This window comes from Colletotrichum godetiae, assembly GCF_030913485.1.
Source record: "Colletotrichum godetiae strain CBS 193.32 chromosome Unknown BDP55scaffold_5, whole genome shotgun sequence".
NCBI lineage: Eukaryota > Fungi > Ascomycota > Sordariomycetes > Glomerellales > Glomerellaceae > Colletotrichum > Colletotrichum godetiae.
Genome location: NW_026851253.1, coordinates 496,157 through 518,658, shown reverse-complemented (window position 1 = coordinate 518,658; position 22,502 = coordinate 496,157). Strand labels below are relative to the sequence as shown.

General features: G+C 52.4%; 5 protein-coding genes across 5 annotated transcripts; 4 read left to right on the top strand and 1 right to left on the bottom strand.

The window, feature by feature from the left end:
- Positions 1-189: 189 nt before the first annotated feature.
- BDP55DRAFT_542596 (nitrite transporter) lies at positions 190-1,782 on the top strand (the record flags this gene model as incomplete). The annotated part of the gene is made up of 2 exons (XM_060568327.1): positions 190-324; positions 379-1,782. The coding sequence occupies 2 exons, from the start codon at positions 190-192 to the stop codon at positions 1,780-1,782; spliced, it is 1,539 nt and encodes a 512-aa protein (XP_060434447.1).
- Positions 1,783-3,277: 1,495 nt separating this feature from the next.
- BDP55DRAFT_543277 (RecQ family ATP-dependent DNA helicase) lies at positions 3,278-8,218 on the top strand (the record flags this gene model as incomplete). Its single annotated transcript, XM_060568393.1, has 3 exons — positions 3,278-3,425; positions 3,480-6,955; positions 7,013-8,218. 3 exons carry the CDS (start codon positions 3,278-3,280, stop codon positions 8,216-8,218), a joined length of 4,830 nt encoding a protein of 1,609 aa, XP_060434446.1.
- A 1,243-nt stretch (positions 8,219-9,461) lies between these two features.
- Positions 9,462-11,918, bottom strand: BDP55DRAFT_543525 (karyogamy protein; the record flags this gene model as incomplete). Its single annotated transcript, XM_060568414.1, has 1 exon — positions 9,462-11,918. One exon carries the CDS (start codon positions 11,916-11,918, stop codon positions 9,462-9,464), a length of 2,457 nt encoding a protein of 818 aa, XP_060434445.1.
- Positions 11,919-18,329: 6,411 nt separating this feature from the next.
- On the top strand, positions 18,330-19,925 carry BDP55DRAFT_543618 (uncharacterized protein; the record flags this gene model as incomplete). Its single annotated transcript, XM_060568421.1, has 1 exon — positions 18,330-19,925. The coding sequence occupies one exon, from the start codon at positions 18,330-18,332 to the stop codon at positions 19,923-19,925; it is 1,596 nt and encodes a 531-aa protein (XP_060434444.1).
- A 1,055-nt stretch (positions 19,926-20,980) lies between these two features.
- On the top strand, positions 20,981-22,434 carry BDP55DRAFT_690570 (26S proteasome subunit P45 family protein; the record flags this gene model as incomplete). Its single annotated transcript, XM_060576874.1, has 4 exons — positions 20,981-21,191; positions 21,343-21,729; positions 21,795-22,251; positions 22,314-22,434. The coding sequence occupies 4 exons, from the start codon at positions 20,981-20,983 to the stop codon at positions 22,432-22,434; spliced, it is 1,176 nt and encodes a 391-aa protein (XP_060434443.1).
- Positions 22,435-22,502: the final 68 nt, after the last annotated feature.

Here is a 22,502-nt window from a genome sequence, read left to right as displayed (position 1 = left end):
CATTGTTGTAGATGCCATCATCCGGACGCTCGACAACATCAACAACCAGGTTCTTCTAACAAGGCTCGAGCTTCGGCATCCTTGCCTACGTGGATCATCATCGGCGACTAACACGAATCCTCGACATTGACCGACACCTTAACTAAACGAGACCGAGAATCACGAGCAAGCAGTGCAAAAGCTATCGTAATGCAGCTTTCCGTTCTCTGGAGGGCACCCGAGGTGAACCCTATCAACCGCAAGGCTCGCAGTATCCCTGTGTTCAACATCTTCAATGTCTACGCACGAGCCTTCCACTTCTCGTGGCTTGGCTTCATGATTGCTGTACGTACAAGTCTTGACGACTTCTCCCGTAATCGTAAACTGACGTGGCGATAGTTTTGGGCCTGGTACACCTTCCCGCCCCTTTTGACGGTCACGATCAAGAAGGACCTCAACCTTACCACGGCTCAAGTCGCAAACTCCAACATTGTCTCCCTGGTCGCAACACTCTTCATGCGGCTTATTGCCGGGCCCGCCTGCGATAGATTCGGTTCACGTATCGTTTTTGGCTCGCTGCTTCTTATCGGCACTATTCCCATTGGCCTTGCACCGCTGGTCAAGAATGCCACAGGCTTATACATCTCCCGCTTCTTCATCGGTGTTCTTGGCGCCACTTTTGTACCTTGCCAAGTGTGGTGCACCGGATTCTTCGACAAGAACGTTGTTGGAACCGCCAATGCCTTGGCTGGCGGTTGGGGTAACGCAGGTGGCGGAATCACCTACTTCGTTATGCCTGCAGTCTACGACTCTTTCGTCCACGCACGTGGGTACTCCCCTGGTCAAGCTTGGCGGTTGACCTTCATCGTACCCGTCATCTGCCTTTTCTGCTGCGGCATGGGTCTTCTCCTCCTCTGCGAAGATACACCGACGGGCAAATGGGCAGACCGCCACCTCCATGCCAAGGAGAATCTCCACTCTCACGGTGTTGATGCTGTTGTGCGATCCGATGTGGTCGATGTTCCCGGCGGCATCACTGACCGCAACACGGGCTCAATGGCATCTGACGAAGAAAAGAACAGCACCCATGGCAAGAACGGCGTTGTCTCCGACCACGAGGCCAGCCTCTCCCGGACCGAGATGATTGAGACGGCACAAGCCGACACTGTCGTTAGCCCGTCCTTCAAGGAGGCCATGCAGGTCGTCACCTCTCCTCAAACAATCTTCCATGTAGCCACCTACGGCTGCTCTTTCGGCGGCGAGCTGGCAATCAACGCTATCCTCTCTTCCTACTACCTGAAGAACTTCCCCTCCCTTGGCCAGACTGGTGCCAGCAACTGGGCTGCTATGTTTGGTTTCCTCAATGTCGTCACCCGCCCCGCCGGTGGTGTCGTGTCTGATCTGCTATACCGCTACGGCGGACAGAACCTCTGGCTTAAGAAGGGCTGGATCACGACTTGCGGCGTTCTCACCGGCGCTCTCCTGATTCTCATTGGTCAACTCAATCCTCACAACGAATCGACCATGTTTGGTCTCGTCTTCTTGATGGCTGTCTTCCACGAGGCAGGTAACGGCGCCAACTTTGGTCTCATCCCGCATGTTCACGGCTATGCCAACGGTATCGTGTCTGGTGTCACCGGCGCCGGTGGAAACCTTGGCGGTGTCATTTTTGCCATCATCTTCCGCTTTATGGACCAGGGCACGAACTATGCAAAAGGCTTTTGGGTTATTGGCTGCATTCACATTGCAGTCAACCTGTTGGTCTCCTGGATTCATCCACTCCCCAAGGCTCAGCGCCAATAGGCGCAGGACGTTCACAAATATTAATGACTTTCTGGTTACGATTGGTTTCTTGTCTCATAGCTCGCTTTTTTGAATAGGGTTCGAGCCCAGTAGACTGGCTTCTGGGGGGTCTGTCTGGAGTATGGAACGGGCAAAAATGATATCCACTGTTAGCATTCTTGGTAAATAATTTCATGTTACGCAATCTAAGCTCCATCTACAATTGCTCATAAATCTTCCCCCGTGAGTTCCAACAACAATTGGTCCGACAGTGACATTGATTGAGTACCGAAACCTGCAGGTCATACAGGACTCCGTGATTCAACCTTACCTACGGCATCATGGATCTTTGCCCGCACCTTCTCGAAGTGCCGGATTTGCGGCTGTCCCGCCCTTCCTTCCGCCTCCACATTGATCTTCGGAACTGCCATTAAAAATCGGAAAGATAAGAAGGACATTGCTTCGTCCGGGGAAGCCCCACGCTGCCTAAGGTAGGTACATGGCATGGAGTGCATGGGCTAGCCGATCGTCCTGCGCGAGCGCTACAGGGATTGTGTGTAAAGTGCTGTCTTCACACATCTGACAAGGACGTTGCAGGAGAACTGTGTTATTATTGTTGCTGGAGGTCTTTCTGCAGTCATTCTCTCTACACAAACGTAGCAACCTGTATAATTTTGAGAGAATGGAGCTGGGTGAAAGAACCGACGCTTCCAGTCACTCACAGTCGGAAGGGGATGCTAATCACTTCGTGTACATATGAGGATAGATTCACATACATTCTCCCAAACGAGAATTCATCTTGTAGAACCTCTATACTGTAAGGTCCCGTGAATGCTTGTCAATGAGTAGCTGAATCGAAGCGCGAAGTCTAAGGTAAGGTAATCATGCTCAAACAGCAAGCTTATCGTCGTGCATACAATGTAAAGCATCGGGTGAAGAGTGGTTGCAATTGGCTGCATGAGAAGTGGTTGTCGAGAAGTGGCACCCGAAACTGAGCGCCAGATCACGTGAAGACGAGATGCGGCGTGTGAGAATGACTAAGCCGAGACGCGACAACACGCTAGCTAAAGTGTGTGGGGGAGCAAACGCGGTTGGCACCTTCAACGTGATGGTCTGGGTGTAAACACCAACGACCAATCTTGCAACGACCTCCAAAGAGCCTCAACTGTGCCTAGACACGTCTCCCAATGACGTTCGGAACACCCCAGGTACATTGCCTGCAGTCGGATAAATGACTCGAAACAACCTTGGGGGCCATCTCTCCTGGCTGTTAAGCAACGTCGCGCTATCTAAACCCACCGATCTCGCCTTTCCACCAGCCCGCGACCCCTCCGGTGTCGAGTCTTCGCAGTCTCAGAGCCGTTTCGGTAGCTCGAGCTCCCAACAAGAGCTTCCGACCCGTCCAAATCCTCAATCAATACCTGGCCGAACGCATGCTGAACCTGCACTCCATGCCCCGGATGCGGTGGAACAGCCACGGGACTCTAGGGTGGCAATAACGGGAAACTCAGCGTCCATGGCGAGATTGACATCTTCCACGAAGCCTAGAAAGCCCTCGTTGACAGTGAAACAGCAACCGCAGCCGCAGCAACTGTTGACACCGTCTTCGACAACGAGTGGTGGCAGATTCCAGCAAGCTTACACGGCCAAGCTTCAGCAGGAGGGTGAGTACACATTTGCTCTCTCTAACAGCACAGTGACTGACCTTCTGTCTGTAGATGCACAGAACGAGCGGAATAGAGCTGCCCCGTCATCATCACAGGAAGGAAGACGGAAGCCGGCGCCGGCACCCACGCCAGATTTTCTCGACGACGACGATGACGAAATTCTCGACCTGACTGGCAACGATACCGTTTTGTCATCAGACTCAGTGGGATTTGACGATGGAGTCACTGTATGGAATGAGGAACATGCGTCAAGACCAGAGCCATTGAGCAAACGAGGTCAGAAGCGGAAGAGCACCGAGATGAGCAAAGCGGGCGACTTGAGCTCAGATTCGGACGAGTTTCCAGACATCTACAAGACGTTGGGAACACCTGCGCCGAAGGGTAGTCGCTCGGTTAAGGGACCGAGGACCATTCCCTCCAGTATTCGTCGAGCAACTACCGATAAAGGGGTCATTGAAGAGCGGACCATCACACAAACAATTAGTCGGACCCAGCGCACCTACAAAATTTCCGAAGACTCTAGTGGGAACGGCACACCGCGACGATTGCCAATGGCTTCGGGAGGTCAGCAGATTCTTGGCCGGACACCAAGCAAGGCGTTGCGGATCTCGTCAAGTCCGGAAGTGAACACCAGAGTCGGGTCACTAGATCTTCAAGCAAAGAAGCAACGCAACAGACCTCGAGTAATACAAGATACGGATGACGAGTTCGATGACGGGGATATTGACGAAGAGCTCCTTGCCACGCCAAGTCGCCATACAGGCTCGACTATGCCGTTTACAAACTCTAGATCAAGACCTGCATCGATTCCTCCTGACGACACTATGTTATCTGACGGGCTTGTTGCTCCCGAAACACCCTCCAAGCCTGAGTCATCGGTGCTACAACCCGAAAACCACAACGCACCAGCTGAGACGAGCTATGCACCCTCGCCATCTCGGAACCAACCCACAAAATCCACGTCCCAGCAAAGCACCTCGTCACAAACACAAAAGTCTGCTGTGCTCAAGTTCATCCTGAATAATAGAGACTCCCTGAAGGCCAGGGAGAAGATGATTCAAGACCAGCGCGACCAAAACCTGAAGGACTATGCCAGGGTCTTACGAGAAGGCACCAAAGAAGATCGCGCCGAGCTGAAGAGCGCAAAGGAACTGCTGCTGAAACAACAGGCCGGGTTGGAGGAAGTTTCCGAGCTGCTTAGTGCACATGCAGCACTTGAAGATGAGAGAGAATCTCTTGCAATGCAGATTGCCGACGCATATGACCAAGGTCGCGATACTGAAGAGGAAGAGAATCGCTTAGATGAACTCGCCGATAAACTCAAAGATTTGGAGCAGTCCATCGATGAACTTCTTCCTGGTGTTGGTATAGTGGACGGAACCTTCATCGAAGAATACCGCAGATCCAAGTCTGTGGTCATGGGCACGCAACCTGGCCACAAAATCTCTTCCAGGGCATCCAGGGACATGCCAGGGCCCACGGAGATGGATAGTCAAGTCATTCATCAGACGCAATTCCCCGGGTCATCGAGGCTTACTGATCCAAGGGATCACTCTTCGCCGCCGTTTCCCCGGAGTCGACCGCCAGCTCCAAGGAGTGTGGAGCCCGTCGCACCAAGTGCCAAGTCTCGCAGACGCGATGAGTTCGAAGATGAATTCTTCGATGACATTGAAGACGATTACGGCACATTCAACCCTCCCCTGCCACCTGTATCAAGACCGACACCAATTCGGAAGAGTCCTCCTAAGAAAGTGGGCCCTCGCGCCCAGGACATGTCCAGCGACTACGGCGACGATGCGGACGCGGACATGCTTGCGCTTGCTCACGACTTCGAGCTCCGGCAGTCTTCATCTGCCGAAACAGCGAGAGGCCGTAGTGCACTTGCTTCGACATCGGGTAATGTTGTTCAGCCTTCAAAGACCGTTGAACCTCTAAAGAAGAGAGAGCCTTCTAAAGCGAAGTTGTCGATGCCACCGGAGTTGATGAAACATCCCTGGTCAGCAGACGTGAGGAAAGCTCTGAAAGACAGATTCAGGATGAGAGGGTTTCGCTCCAATCAGCTAGAAGCTATCAACGCTACTCTCGGAGGCAAAGATGCTTTCGTGTTGATGCCAACCGGAGGCGGCAAATCCCTTTGCTACCAACTTCCAGCTATTATCACTAGCGGAAAGACGAGAGGAATTACGATTGTCGTCTCTCCCTTGCTTAGTCTTATGCAAGACCAGGTGGATCACATGTCAGCTGTCAATATTCAAGCTGTTTCGCTCAACGGTGAGACGAGTCCTCAGAAGCGAAGCCAGATTTTCTCTTCTTTCAAAGAGAGGAGTCCAGAGCTCTACATTCAGTTGCTCTACGTCACGCCAGAGATGCTAAATAACAGCGACAACTTCATGAGGGCACTGACCAGTCTTTACTCCAACAAGCGCCTCGCACGTATCGTCATCGACGAGGCACATTGTGTTAGTCAATGGGGCCATGACTTTCGACCGGATTACAAGGCACTAGGAAAACTCCGCAATCATTTTCCCACTGTTCCCATTATCGCACTTACGGCGACAGCGACCCAGAACGTCATCGTCGACATCAAGCATAATCTAGGTATGGACAGCTGCCAGGTCTTCAGCCAGAGCTTCAATCGTCCGAACCTCACGTATGAGGTTCGACGGAAAGAGAAGGAGCTGATCCATAAGATCGCTGATTTGATTATGTCTAAGTACGACAGGCAGTGTGGAATTATCTACACATTGTCAAGAAAGACTGCAGAGCAAGTCGCCGAGAAGCTGCGTTCTCAGTATGGCGTCAAAGCAAGTCATTACCATGCGCAGATGACTCCTGAAGACAGAATCAGAGTACAGCGAGAATGGCAAGCAGACAGGATCCACGTCGTCGTAGCGACAATCGCGTTCGGCATGGGTATTGACAAGCCTGACGTTCGCTTTGTTATTCACCATTCGATTCCCAAGAGCTTGGAAGGCTACTACCAAGAAACAGGGCGCGCGGGCAGAGACGGCAATCCTTCGGACTGCATTTTATACTTTGGCTATCAGGATGTTGCCACCTTGAAGAAGATGATTTCTCAGGGTGAAGGAAGCCATGCGCAGAAAGAACGGCAAAGAATAATGCTCAATCGAGTCACTGCGTTCTGCGACAACCGAGAAGACTGTCGCCGCGTTGAGATCCTCCGCTACTTTGGCGAACATTTCGACTCTCAAGAGTGTGACAAGACCTGCGACAACTGTCGAGTCGGTGCTGTCTTTGAGCAGCAAGACTTCTCTGAACTTGCCGTCGGAGCAATACAGACCATCCAGCTCCACGAACGCCTGACTATAAATCAGTGCAGTGAGATACTGATGGGCAAAAAGTACCAAAAGACCATAGACCCGCATCCTGACGATCCCCATGGCATTGCAAAGGGGATGAAGAAGCATGAACTCGAACGCATCATTGATAGACTTACAGCTGAGGAGGCCCTAGAGGAGGAGAACGTGGTGAACAAGAGGGCCGGTATTGCGATCCAGTATCTCATCGTAAGTTCCACTGCTGCTTATATCCGGCTACATTCAGTAATTCTAAAACGTTCTTAGCCTGGTCGCAACGCCCACATGTTTCTCAATGGCCGCCGCAAACTATTATTATCAGTCCAGGTTTCTGATAGGAATAGGGAACCATTGGCACCAAAACCCAAAAAGCGGACCCCAAAGAGCAAGAACAATGAAGAGCAGGACCTAGGGGAAGAACCGCCGAGAAGACGCCTGCCACCTTCGACCAACGTGTCTTCGCCGGCGCAAGCTCGAAGAACACAAGACAAGAGCTCAAAGGGTAAGTCCCTTGCCACTGTCATCGATTCCGATGAGGAAGATGAGGTGCTTAGGCAAGAGATGGAAGAGCAAAGTCTGTCACTGCACGCAAATGGCTACATCAAGGATGGCTTTGTCATGTCGGATGACGAGTCCGATGATGGTTTTGAGCCACTGCCTCCCCCTCCTAAACGTGGGAATGCTTCCAAGGTGGTTGGGCCCCGTATCGCGGAGGACATGCGCTTGGGAGCACTTGGCGATCTGCACCAAGACGTCGTCCACAATTTCGTTCAAGAGGCCAAGCAGCTCGAGGAGTCTTTGCGGAACGATCAGGGACTACGAAAACCTCTCTTTTCCGAGAAGAGTTTTCAAGAAATGGCCATTCGATGGACAGACACCCTCCCTCTAATGCGTCAAATTCCGGGCATCGAGCCAGAAAAGGTGGCCAAGTTTGGCAACAAATTTATTCCCCTGATCAAACGCTTTCATAGTAACTACAAGGCAATGCTCAGCTCTGCGGACGATGATGAAGATATGGAAGTTGGTGAGCAGAGTATCGTCGACTTGATCAGCTCCGATGAGGATGAGGATATGGATGACGAGGAAGAGGAAGAGGAAGAGGAATCTTCGAAGTATTTTAGTAGCGGACCGCCTCCCCTCGCACCTTCTGTTCAGGAGTGGAATGAGAGGATGAAGGAACTAGATACAGCGCCTCCGACCCGAGCCTCATCGTCAACTTCGACGAGGGGGCGTGGTGGTGCTCGAGGGGGTCGGAAATCAGGGGGCCGCAAGGGCTCCAGCTCATGGGCAAGCAAGAAGCAAGGAGGCGGCGTCACCAAGAAGAAGGCTTCCGGCGGAGCAAACAGAAGAAGCAGCGGTGGAAACACAGCTTCGAGAAACAGCTCCGTGACCAGCTACTTCTCCAAGGGCGGGAGGAGAGGTGGCGGCGGTGGCGGCGGTGGCGGTAGCGGAATCGGGCTAATGCCACATTAAGGGGTCGATGAGAAGAGCTCACGTGTGAGATGTGCATCAGTATGGAATTGAACACACTGAATGGGAAACGACGGACGAGAAGGACACAAGATATTGCAGAGAGTAAGGACCATGAGTCACATGCTCCACTGCATCTGATACCTACGTATTCATGAGACGAGAGGGAAACGGCTGGGACAGGTTGGGGGAGAAGAAGTTTTATACCATTCATATCTTATGGCAGGGGATAAAGCAAGTGTTTCCACATGATACTGGTTTAACTGGCAGGCGTCGACCGGTCAACAAGCATTTTCTCAGGCGCAGCATAGGTAGAATTTGGCATTTTAATGTTGACCATGAATGATTAAGACATATGCTCCTCTGTCGTACTTGAGACCATATACCCCGCTTTCCACAGCTATTTGGAAAGATTGATTTTCGTGTTGATATCATCTTATGGCATGAACATGATGCATACTAGCATTGGAGCGATAATGAGATGTATATTTCACTCAATCTTAACTCAACCGTGGGGACACGCGAGCAACTTGGCCTCGAAAATACGAATTATCAATTTGCGTCTTTTCGCGCAGCTATCTAAACTTTCCCTCCACGCAACGTCTCCTGCCCTGCGGCCCATCCTACCATTCCCGTGGAATATCAGTGTCATGAGGGGTATAAAGTCCGTTCGCGAGGTCCAATCCGTTCCATTGCAATACAAGTTTCCATTGCAATACAAGTGGTGTCTTTTGTTTTGTTTGTTTTTGAGGGTATAGCCTCGCGTTCGTCGGAGCGCGACTTGGGGTTTCCGTTGCAGTCCATCTTGACGGCGACGGCTCACGATAATCTTGGACCTTCCCAAATTCGCCCGAAACCAGACTCCATATTCCCCCTCCTGGTATAGTACTCAAAAGACCGTTAGGCAGGTATCTTCCTGCCCAAGAGTGAAAATAACCAAACGCCCCTCGACGGATCCTAATCCGACGCCTCGCCATAAAGCAAATAAAGTAGGATCAATCAATGGCACTGCCGTGAAAGAGGGTATTCGAATATGTACAAAATTCAATATCGTGCTGTAATGACAACACAGCTGAGGCAAGGCAAGTCAAGAAAGACCCAAGCCGTGTCTGCCATTTCTGCCATTGATGCCTCGTCAAGTCCGCCAGCGGGGTTTGTCTCTTACCTCAGCGACTGACTCGTTTTGCTGCGTTATTGTTGCCAACGGAGAACTAAATACTCTCCTCTGCCTGGATAAAAGAGACTCCTAGCCCCTCCATCGAGGCTTCTGGCTGGAGGTGCTTTTAGACAGCTCTGGAAGAGTCTTGCGTGTAGTATTTCGCGAGACAGATCGTGTTGGAGGGGTTTCCATGCCACCGGTCGTACTGCTTGCCTTGAGCTGTGGCAGTTGGCTAGTTCGACGTGTCGATGCCAACGAGCTTGCAGGACGGCTTGGTACAGCTCGGTCGGCAAATGAGTGAAGTTTGGGTGGTTGCAAAGAGGCACGTCGGCTTGACGAAGACTCAAGACCAGACGTAGAGACAGATGAAGACAAACGTGGCTTAGAGAGTGTCTGCTGAGAGTACGGGCCAGGTGAGGCTAGGCGCTCTCGGAAAGACAACTTCGATGGGGCTCTCTTCGTGGGCGTGTCCTCGGGCATGGGTGACGCGGATGACTCTCGGTTTAGGGGGCTCCGAAGGGTTGGCAACCTCGTACCGCCGGGCGATGAGGAACGCGGGGTCAAGGAAGATGATGGCCGCGGGCCTGGCGATGTCTTCTTGGCATAGGGGCTAGGACAGGTGAGGGTCAGTGGCTTGAAGTTGTGGCCAATTCCAACATCCATGGTGTTTGTCGAACCATTCCACCTAGGCCGGTTCGGTTGCGTTGAAGCAGGTCTGGGGATATTGCCCGCAGATGGGGTACCGAGCCTCGAAGTCATGTTCGACAGTCGAGGTACCAAGGGCTTGCGAGGCAGCTGAGAGGAAGGTGTTGGCAGTGACGACTGTCGTCTTCCTGATGGCTGCGGCAAGTGACTGTTGGTGCTTACAGAGCGGTTCTTGGCCATTTTGTTCCTGGGAGTGACTGGTTCTAATCCGAGACTCGACATAATTACCGAGGAAGGAGGAGAGCTGCCGGGGGTATCGCGGCCACTACCAATTGTCGAGCGGTCATTTGACAGCATGCTGGAGATAGAATCCCTCAGTTGCTGGCCTCTGGTGTCTACTTGCACTTCGTCCACGACCACGTCCATTTCTCTCATCTCGTCCTTGATCGATTCCCATTTCGACTGCATCTCGGCATGCAAACGAAGAATCTCGCCATTGACAGTAAGCCGGTCCTTAACGCCCTTGTCGATGATGGCCAAGACTCGCTCGATAGCTGGGCCATAATGCGTCTTCTTGGCGTCGTAACTCTCGATCTTCTTGATCATTGTCGGTGGACTGCTCAGATGCATGCCTGTGTCGACAGCTTCCCTTAGCTTGATCATCGACCTTTCTACCGACTCGATCATCTTCTGGGCCTGTCGTCCTGCTCCGCGGAAAACAATGACCCAGCGATCCTCACCCAACTCCTTACGCAGTGATTCGGCATCCTTTTCCAGCTTTTTGTAACTGCCATCGAGACCGGTGCGTCGCATATCCAATTCCTCACAAGCAGTTGGGAAGGATTTCTCGGCTCGGGCAGCGAACACGGCGAGTCGCATAGGAAGGAAGTCCAGCGATGCGCGCAGGGGTTGCATCCGTGCGAAAAGGGCCAGGAGACTTGAATCATCTTGTGACAAGGTGGGTGTAGGCGTTCCTGGGGACGTTGACCCAGGACTGAGCGGAAGACCAGGGAGGCTGAAGCGGTTTTGCGCCTGCATCCTGGCAACGGGGGGAGGAGTATCCTCCACAATATTCTCAAGGTCTCCGATATCGACGCCATCGCCGCCTGCGGCAGCCATCAAAGACTTGTGACGTCGTTCTTCCATCTCGAAGACCAGACGGCTCAATTCGTCCATTTCGCTTTGGATATCTCCCAACACACTATTCCATAGTTCTTCCCACTCCATCGCAAGTTCGACTTGCCCTTTGACAGTGTTCAGTGCTGCTTTGATGTTGGCCCATTCTTCGATGATGGACTCCATTTGGGAGACAGCCCGATGAAGATCCTCAGGAGGAACGTCGGCAATGTCTTCGCGACCTTGCAGTTCCTCGATCGCACCAACGTATACTTTGATCAATTTCTCGAAACGATGTATGGCGTTTTCGACTTCTTCGTACCCTTCGCGACCTCCTGCCGCGGCCCACTCAACGTCATCGTCGCTGTCCAACCCTCCAATAACCTCTGATGCCTTGTAGATCCAACTTCTGATTTGCTCTGCGGCGTTGATCAAGGCTTTCGATGCGACTTGCGCTGTCGGAATAGCGGAAACCTTGCTGGACAAGGACTCCGCATCGGGAAGTTGAAGTGATGTTAGTTGAGCTAGCTGATTGGCGAAGGATGCACGGGAAAGCGTGTAAATGGAACCGGGTCGCTGGTGACCGGGAGTGAAGTACGAGGCCAGATCAGGTGTGAACTCAACCGCTGGTACCGGTGGTGTATCTTTCGGAGGAGGTGGAGGCGGTTGATCCGAGGCGGGAAGGGCACCATTTCGTTCGAGATGCTCTCGTCGAGTCTCAAGTTGTACCTTGGTACCATTCCCATTGGTGTGGTCAGGCAGACGGTATTTGTGTGTCTCCATGTCCAAGGGCGCAGTTGTTATGATCTCGGGTAGGACGAGAGACGCGCCCGGGGCAACGTCTGGCGAGGATGACAATATCCAAGTGTTGGGGTCTTCTCTCGAAGCAGTGGAAGATGCAGTCTGTGGTCTCGAGTCGTCGGATGATGTGAAGCCCTTCCAAGGGCGACCGCGTCGATTGATTTTCGATTCAACGGAACTCGCCTTATGATTCTCGTCGATTAAGCGGATCTGGTCTTCGGGCAAGCGGCCAATGTGGTCTTGTTGAGCAAGAAGTTGGTCTGTTGACTTCTTGTGCGAGGTAAAGCCAAGCGCTTTCAATCGGGCGGCGAGGTTGGGTGAGGGTTTGCGAGTTTGTTTTGCCTTATTTGTCGTAGGGGAGCCGACCGGTGTGGTATTTGCTGATTTTAAGTTTGCTGTGCTATCGCTTGTCGGGCGTGACGACGATTTGTTTTCGGTGGTGTCGATGGTGTTGTTGTTTACAATCTGGGACTGCGGGTTTAGCTGGAAAAGATGCGGGCTGGAGACGTCAGAGAAGCCAAGGTCCAAGTGGTTTGCTGTAGTAGTGGCCTCCGGGGCCTGCGCCTGGTCCTCCGCGTGCAGCGGGCGCTGTGGTTGGTGGCTGGAACACGAGTCTCCAGAGGAAACAACGGCACCAGCAATTGTATTTGTGTTATTGCAGCTGGCCTCTGCCTCTGCCTCTGCAACCGATGCTTCCGTGACGGACATTTGTTCTGAGTGTTTCGTGGGCAAACCTTGAATTGAGGTGACGGCTTTTTCGTGCTTGTCTGTCCTTGAACGCTACGCAGCAGGCCCGGCGTGCCTCTGTAGAGACAATCGCCTCTTGCAGCTTGCTGTGATTCAACGCGGTACGTGGCCAGTCAGAGACGGATGACAACGACTGAGCTGGCGCGTGGGTAGGCTGGGTCCGGTGGTCCTGAGCTCGAGTGATAACTGGGTCAAGCAGACTGATCCTCGCCGGGTTCAGTTGTATGGTCGGCGGGTTGTCGAATGAGGAGGATCGATGAGCGGCGCTGGAATGCTGGGATTGCTGGATGCCTGGGCGAACTCGTCAAGCGCACTGTTGTCAGTGCCTTAGTCGGTGGGGTTCGGCGACAAGGGACTCTGGGGGAGCCGGCGAACGGGAATGCAGTCGTTATTGGAGGGAAAAGGGCATACGCCCAGGTGTGTGACAGAATGATTTGCCGCTCAAACCACCGTCGCGTACAGGTAAATATTTCTATCACTACTCTTCTTTATTCCACAGTACTTAACTCTCTATCATGCGTATATTCTTTGAAGAAATACTTCGAGAGATGTAAATAGGGGATAAAGAGATGGTAGTAGTTATAAGGTGATACTTATGCGTTGACCGGTGGTGATCTAGTCTGTCACCCACTTGACACCTCAGTACCTATTAGATACGGGAGTGCAGACACCGGTCGGTATTGGTATGGCTCTTTGTTGGGCTTCCACGTGATTGGGCTGGGATGCAGAGGTAATTCGTCGAATAAAGCGCAAAGACCTGACTGGATTGCCTAGCCCAGCATTGGAAAGGTAAGGGCGAGAAGGTACGGGTGGGAGAGATAAACGGGTTTCGCAAGACTTCGGAAGTTTGGAGACCAGCGAGATGTAGGGCAGAACCTGGTGGCGTAGCGATTCGCAGCCAGCAGGATGTCAGTTCAGTCTCTGGCTTGATTGGCGTTCGTTCGTTGCTCGGATCGGTCGCATGCGAATATGCTGGGTTCGTCCTTGCTCCGGCGCAAGTTGAAGCAGGGCTGGCATAGGCGAGATGTCGCAGAGAGCGATCAAGGAAGGGACGAAGCGATAAATTCTAAGGTTGTCGGTCGTGTATTGTAGAAAGGCACCCGTGTCGAATGGGTGAATGAGGCAGGAAGGGACAAGTGAATGGAAGAAGAAGGAAACGAGGAAGGATTGGGTAGCAGGAATGCTGGAAACACCTCGGTGTGCGAGAGGGAGCGACGACCAAAGTCAAAAAAGAAAAAAGTTCTCTTGAGGTACCAGAGTCAGGTAAGGAAGTTATGGAGAAGTATTCGTATTAGTCAAGACGGAATATGGAAAGAAAGCACTGGCCAGAAATAAGGAAAGAGTGAGGTGATGCCCAAAAGAGAGGTTGGAAGGAAAAAAGGAAGGGAAGGAAAGGAAAGGAAATGAGTGCCTTCCGAGAATGAATTCGAATTGAGACGATCTGAGAATTTGGGAATTGGGAGGGAAGGCGACGACAACCTCGGTGATTTGCACAAGGCGCGGCAAGCTCGTTTTCTTATTATCCCTTCACCAACAGCATCCCATAAATTGTGACACTTTATTGATTTGCACCCAGCTGCGCATGCTACATCAAGCTAGCCTCTACCTTATTCTGGAGCTCAGTCTTTCTCTCATCTCTCTACTCCGTAACCTTACCTCGACTCCGTGACCCATCGTCAATGTTACACGGAGAACTCAATAGAGCATGGAGCCACAGGCTGATTGCAACAGGACAATACTTCAAGCAACAGCTTCACAAAATTCGTCTGCGGCCTGTCTACGCCCTTCCGACACATCACAGCAAGCTACGGATATAACATTTAGCTAGCTATCCTCCGGTATATATCTTTATGCGTCGCCATCGTCAACTTTTGACGACTAACACCGTCTGTCTTCGACCACAGTTACATGGGCGCAAGCTTATCTACCCAGTCGTTGTTGACGCCCGCTCCTTGGCCCCGGACGATGAAACACCCTTTGACTCCTTGCACACGTCCTTGTTGATTTCTTTCGAAAAGGTTCGCCCTTTTCAACAATCATCGGCTTTGACACAAGAGACTACCGCATCGACTGAAGCTCATCGAAACATGCTTTTCCTTTGCACGGCAGCAAGGTGGTTGAATCACTATTCACCAGTGTACCAGCTAATATCAGGTACAGCTGTTCATTACGATTGTTTCGTACTCAGATGACGAACGGCTCGAGAAGGGATGGGCTATCAGTTATCCGCACTGATCTCTAGGTTGCCGTCAAACGCACATGCCCTCCACTGCTTATCTCGCCCATTTGCTGTTCAAATAAAGTGCCATCAGAGCAACGTGTGCTCAACCGTCAACGTCTTGATCCGCGGCCATTCCCCCATGCCGCTCACGAACCAAGAGTTCATTGCCCCTTGGGTCTTGGTGCCCTTGCAATTCCCGAGTGGACCACCACGTTGCTCGAGACAGCTCTTATTAGAGAGCCTTGACCATATTTCCGCAAGTTACGACGTTGCAGCGGTATCACCACTTGTGGCAGCTGATGTCCTCTGCTCTCGGCCGACCCTGGCCGCAGTGGCAGACCTCGTTCCCGGTTCTGGACTGGTCACCCGCTAGCTGGCCGGGAGTCCTGGCCCTTCGGAAGCTCGTGGAAGATTGGATGAGCCGGGGGGACCCTGCGGCGTGGGCCGGCGGATCGGTAGCCGTGGGCCGTAGGGCCTCGATGCTTCACGCACAGTTCCAGAGACCCGGACTTGTCCCTTTCGCTTTCTCGGCCTGAGCAAGGGCTGTTGCATCAACCGCGGGTTGACTGATCGATATTTCATGTGCACACGCTGCGTTTCAAGTACCAGCAGCACGAACCGTTCGGCGCCTGATGTTTCCCACATGTGCCAGTTCAACAGGCATAGCCGTTGAATCTTGATACGCCGATACTACTATGCCAGCACGCCAGGCAACGAACACTGACAATGGCTCACACATTTCGGGACAAGTGGTGTCGGATTGAGCCGTGACACCAACGGCTAGTGCTGCATAGCAGGCTGCATATTAAGACGTCGGGCTTATGCAAGGCACTGGCACTACTATTAACGGCAATAGGTTGGATGAATGTCTCTCGTCCAATTTCTAGGGAACATTGGATGCACGACATGCCTAATTCTTCTTGCACAGATATGTACGAAGTGTTCGTACAGCTTGAAAATGAGGTTGAGCGCAATGCTTTCGTTTGCATAGGGAGAGGGGGAGGAGGGTGGACAACCCAAAAGATAACATAGAGTTATTTGGCGCGATTGCTTGCATATTACTTGCATTACCGGAATGTCCAGGGGTCAGAACGGAAAATGACAGAGACATGGAAACGGAGTATCTGTTCTCGGCATAACATACTATGCTTGAGAGCAAAAAGCAGAAAAAAAGATATGGGCGAGAAGCAGGCACTACTTCATCTGAGACCCTGCAATGCAGCATATATTTTTCACCTTGTTCTCTCCATGGAGCCCGGGAGGCAGCAGCAAGTTCTCCTCGGAATCTGTCATTCCACCTGCTCAGACAGTCACGACACTTGGATACTGACAAAAGTTCGGCCAGCAGACGGATATAGCTTCTGTGGGACAGGGTCAGGCATGGGGCAGTGATCTAGAGTATGGCGGGAATGGCCGGGCCGCAACACGGATAGGGCAAGAGGCAGAAGAATTTGGACCTTGGCGCCATGTGGCTGAGGTTGTGCAATAACTAACGGCCTTGTTTGGTCCGGGTTCTCTCGCAACTCGTATACCCGTGCTTCTTGGAGAGCATCCATCATTCTCGCGTATTCTGGGGAAAATCCTCAGTTTGTTCACTGATCAACCAGTGTGGAAGTTGGCAGTGATGCGGGAGGGAGCCCGTGTCTGGGATTGACGAAGAAGGAGGGGGGGTTTGTTGGTCTGGTTCATCTCGATGTCGGGAAACACGGAGGCTTTTGGCGGAATGAAATTACCCACTCGTGCTTTGTTGGCCGGACGAGCTGCTGCCAGCTGGACATTGTTTAAGATTTGAGCCCCTGACAATGTCATCACCACGGGAATCCGACTTGCATGAGCTCAAGGACAGCTTGGGATGCAGGAGGGCTGATGATTCTCATACCTAACTTTGCCGTATTGGTAGGATAAAGTCTTGAACTGCTCGTTCTGAACATCTTGACGTAGCTTGGCCATTTGCGCGTTGCTGAGTCGATGGATACGAGTCTCTTTTGAGAATATCTGGTCGGGATTCGGCGATCATTTTCTTGGGTCTTAGCGCCTCCTGATCAGTTTGTGGCGGAATAAGTAGACGGCGATCCCCTTTGCCTTGGGGAAGAACACATGAAGTTGGAGAAGCTGCTGGTAATACCAATGGTTCTTTCAAGTTTCGGGTACCTACGCTAGCTACCCACCTTCAGGTCCAGTTGTGGAATCCAGCTTGTTCCGTTGTTCTTTGCACTACCTACCCCATTCGCTCGTACCTTTCTGAGGTGCTTAATTTCTTTTTGAACTGAAGAACAGCCAGCTAACCAGCCGACCGTTTGGCAAATATCTCTTCGATTTTCGGAAAAAAAAAAAAAAAAAGCAACCACATCATCGAACATAACGGCTTTCGTTCCACGCGTTCCATCGCATCCCTCCAGCTCCAGCCCTCCCAAGCTCAAACTTGAAGCAGCAAGGCCAAGCTCCCAGGTCCCGTGTCCCGCGTCCCACCTTCCCCTCTCCTTTCCTTTGCACGCAGCAAGCACCCCACCTTCGGAGACGACGCGACGTTCAATTTAAACCGTCCCTTCCTGGCAAGTCGCGAGCCACTCGATTGGACCCCCAATTTGCTCGCTGGAGTCTTTCCCTCATCAGAGATTCGCCCTCGGCCTTTCCACACATACATCTCCACTGACGCAACCGGGGACAAGGATCTTGGTGCCAGAGACCACCAGGCGACCACTGGCATACACACACTCCCGTCACACACCGCACCGGACTCTTTCTTTCACTTACCGGTACCTTACGCTGTGGCCAAGCCCAACACAGACCCCTGACACCGGAGAGTCGCGTCTTGTCACAGCTCGCAGGCACGCAGGTACACCTTACCCTCGACCGTTCTTAGCCCACGACGAGCCTTGAAGAGACGAGACCTAGCTTTCTTTTGCCCTACCGTTTCCAACCTACCCTGCCTAGTCAGTGTTTACCGTCCGGGGTTATTAGTCCAAGAAACTTTCTCCGTCCGCTTCGTCCATTCTGGGGACCGTCTGTTAATCAACACTCGCTCGCTTCATTCTTTTTTGGCTTTCACCTAAGCAAATAATTCGCCATACGTCTCTCGAACCACCAGCGCGCGTTTCTTCGCCAGTGTCAACTTTCTGGCTTGCCGACCCTCTGGACGCTGCTGTGCACCCAGTTTCCTTCACACGACTATTGTATTTGCAAATAGACCTCTCCGATCTATACATACCTTAACCCGTTACCACATTGGTCATCGCACCCCCTCACGTTGCCTAGCGCATAGCTTGAGACCACCGCCGATACCTAGCTGAGACGAGACGTCAACACCCTCTGCTCGACCACTACCGTACCATCCACGATAGCACATACATACCCCAGAGCTTATACCAACTACAACCAAGCTCACGAGCTTCAGAGCATCCGACTTTCTCAGCATAACCGAAATAATGGCTACAGCAAACGAAGAGACGCCGTCGTTCCGGTGCGACTCTCCATCGTCAGACGCTTCTCCGACCCCAGCTCTCGGCGCTTGTCCCGAGCTGTCTCGCTGCGTCTCGACTGCCTCATCTGTCTCCCACGGATCCGCCACTGAGGGCAACTCCCGCGAATCTCTGGGAAGCTTCCGAGGCAGCACATACTCTAGACAGTCCTCTGGGAACTATAGCCGCCGCTCCGATGTCAGCTTCGCATCGTCCCGACAATCCACTTGCAGCAGTGTGGAGGTTGGCCGCTCTTCCAGTCGCCGCCGAGGATTTGTTCGACCACAGGGTACTGACTTCGCTGCGAGTGCTCGCCATAGAGAGAGCGTACTGAGTTTGGGAAGCATTGCCCACCTGCAGTACTACTTTGCGCGAACCGGTCTTCTTGATGGCAAGGGCGCTCAGTTGGCGAGAAAAAACAAGGCCAAAGGAGGACTAGACCTTTCCTCTGTTAGCAGCTCAAGCTCGAATTCGCCAGGGATCGTTGATTCACAGGGAAATAGCCCAGAACTTGGCTCTCAGCCTTTTGGCGCAGGACCGATGGTGGAATCGCCTACTGATGACCACCACTACTATTCTGATGATTTCGAAGAGGACCCAGATGTTCTGCCTCCGACTGCGAGCACATACATTCACAGGAATAAGCCAGTACCGAAGCCTCCGACAATTGAGGAGCTCAAGGCGGACTTGACAGGATCTCTCGAAAAGGCGGCTCAGGCCTTGAGACACGCGAAAAAGCATAGGGATAGTAGCCCTGTGCCAGAACTACCCGAGATTCCCACAAGAGGACAAAGCGAGCCCCCCAAGAAGACGTCTACAGGCTGGCACGAGGTTCAGGGTATGCACATTCTCGATGTCATGACGCTGGCCATCCGGGCTGCGAGAAACTACTACACGGCGCATGAAGTCCCCGAGCGACTGGACGCCATCAAGTCTGAGAAGGAGATTCGCACAGAGCTGCTCTCTGTTATGGAGACCTTGAAGCAAATGGCAACTCGACAATGGTCAGGTGGAATGAAGGACGAGGAGCTGCGAATCCTCGAATCCTGGATCACCGGACTTTTCAGCATGTTGAAAATTGAAGAAGAGATGATTGAAGCAGAAAAGGCGGAGCGAAGCTCCTGGACATGGCTGCAGGGCGACTGGACTGGCAAAGAAGTGGAGAGAGAATTGGCCTTTATGGCTTCACTCGTCCCTCAGGCCGACCCGCTTCCAGACTACACGCCATCAGCTCACGCAAGCGAGTGTCCGACACCCTTTCTCACCAGTTTGCAGAACGGCATTCACCTAATTGAATTGCACAATGCGGCGGTGAAGAGGTCAAAACGGCGATTTGGCTTGATTACCACATTCCATACCGATACAGACAAGCCGTATCGGTCTGCAGACAATATCAGATACTGGGCCAAAGCAGCAGAGCTGCGCTGGGAAGTCCTACTCAAGGTCGATGCCTTGGGCATTGTCTACAATAACTCTTCCGAAGTCTGGGTCAACTTTGAGAAGGCCATTATGGATTGGAGCCGAAAGGTCCGCGAGGAGATCACTTCTGAACTTCTAGGTTGAGCATTTGCTTACCCTAGGCTGCTGTCGTTATGATTTACGCACCCAAATACCCGTCTTTCCTGGAGTTCTGTGGTGGAATCTGGTTTTCATTCGTTGCATTTATCCCCCGGGAGGCTTTGAATCTATGCACTGCACACCCGCATTCGACAGTTTGCATGTTATCTCGCAATGCCATCTAGATTATGGGAATTAGGAGATTGAATGGTGGAAAATTGATGGTCCATCAACGAACGCGAGATAGGACATCCGGGCGTTGGACAGTTGTTTCTTACCATTCTAAGTACATAACTTTACTGGAGGCTTACCCCTCCTAATCGATATTGACCCACGACCACTACGCTTTTTGGCCTGCCTCGATGCCTGGCTACTTGATGTCCAATTGCCGTGATGTGAAAGACGCTCAGTGGACTTCTGCTTAACGGAGAGTGTTGACCAACCATTGACCAGCCATTGACGTGCACTTCATTAGAAACAGTTATCCCGTGTTGATAATGCCTACTGAACTCATTGCCTCCATCATAGTCGTACAACTATTGAGCTCTGAAAGCCTCGAAACCCTTCCAATTTTCAAAACTGAAAGAGCACAGCTGTAAGCTAACAATGACGTGAGCTTCGCCGATACATCCTACCTTAATGACGCTCAGCACGTCAAGGTGTAGCTGGCATCTTCCTTGGGGATGGAAGGAGGTGTGGTGGGCGCTGACTAGGCGGGAGCTGGTATTTCCCGGTCCCGAAATGCAAGCCAATCAGAGCACAGTGGCAGAGCTTCGGTGGCCACAGGGATAGGGCGCTAGTCGGAGCTGAGCCGTGCTTGCCTTTGAGGCAGAAGGCTGCAGTGGGAGGTACGTCGACACCACAACCTCCGAAAACAACGATCTGATTACCACACGAGCTACCTTACCCATTCCCATCCACTAACCGACCCAACCTTCGAAACTCGAAACCCGAACGCGATCCCTCACCACCACACCACCCCCTTCCGAACCGCAGCCATTCCATTCCCTCGACGAGATCAAGGCAGTAGCCCTTTTCTTTTCAACTTCCCACAACCAGAGATGTCTTCCGACGACGAACGCCAGAAGGCTCTCGACTCGTACCGGGCCAAGCTGCTCGAATCCCGGGAGTGGGAAGCTAAGCTCAAGTCCCTCCGGCTCGAGATCAAGGACTTGCAGAGGGAGTTTGACAGAACCGAAGACAACATTAAGGCGTTGCAGAGTGTCGGTCAGATCATCGGCGAGGTCTTGAAGCAGCTCGATGACGAAAGATGTAAGTGAAGGCATCCCCATCCCGCTTTCCGCCTCCGCTGGATACCGTCCCCGCCCCGCCACCACTACCTATGATAACTACCGCCCAAATCACTGCGGTTGGTTCACATGCAACCTTTGCTAATCAATGTTGTTGTCCGGTCCGTGAATAGTTATCGTAAAGGCTTCCTCCGGTCCCAGATATGTCGTCGGATGCAGATCAAAGGTCGACAAGGTCAAACTCAAGCAAGGCACGCGCGTGGCTCTCGATATGACGACACTCACGATCATGCGTATGCTGCCCCGAGAAGTCGACCCTCTCGTCTACAACATGTCACTGGAAGACCCCGGTCAAGTCAGCTTCGCCGGTATCGGTGGATTGAACGACCAGATTCGCGAGCTTCGTGAGGTCATTGAGCTGCCGCTCAAGAACCCTGAGCTCTTCCTACGTGTGGGCATCAAGCCACCCAAGGGTGTTCTGCTTTACGGACCTCCTGGTACTGGAAAGACGTTGCTTGCACGTGCTGTGGCAAGCAGTCTCGAGACCAACTTCCTCAAGGGTAGGTGCTAGTCCGTTGGCTGTGGTGGAAGACGATGGACGAGGCGTGCTAATGGGATCAAACAGTCGTTTCTTCAGCGATCGTCGACAAGTACATCGGAGAATCTGCCCGTTTGATTCGCGAGATGTTCGGCTACGCCAAGGAGCACGAGCCCTGCATCATCTTCATGGACGAGATCGACGCCATCGGTGGACGCAGATTCTCCGAGGGAACCAGTGCGGATCGTGAGATCCAGAGAACGTTGATGGAGCTGCTTAACCAGTTGGACGGTTTCGACTACCTCGGCAAGACCAAGATCATCATGGCGACGAACAGACCCGATACCCTTGACCCCGCGCTGCTCCGTGCCGGACGTCTTGACCGCAAGATTGAGATTGCTCTGCCGAACGAGGTTGGACGTTTGGAGATTCTCAAGATTCATGCCCAGGGCGTAGTGACGGAGGGCGAGATTGATTTCGAAAGCGTGGTGAAGATGAGCGATGGTCTCAACGGTGCGGATTTGAGAAACGTCGTGACAGAAGCGTAAGTGACGGCGCATCCTGCAATACTTTGAACACGCAAGCTAACTAGCAATGCCCGTCCAGTGGTCTATTTGCCATCAAGGACTACCGCGACGCAATCAACCAGGACGACTTCAACAAGGCAGTACGCAAGGTCGCCGAGTCGAAGAAGCTGGAAGGCAAGCTCGAGTACCAGAAGCTGTAAAGCAGGGAGGAAGCGACATGATGATTCACGGGATGAGGCGCGGAGGAGCAAAAGAAAGACATCAAAAG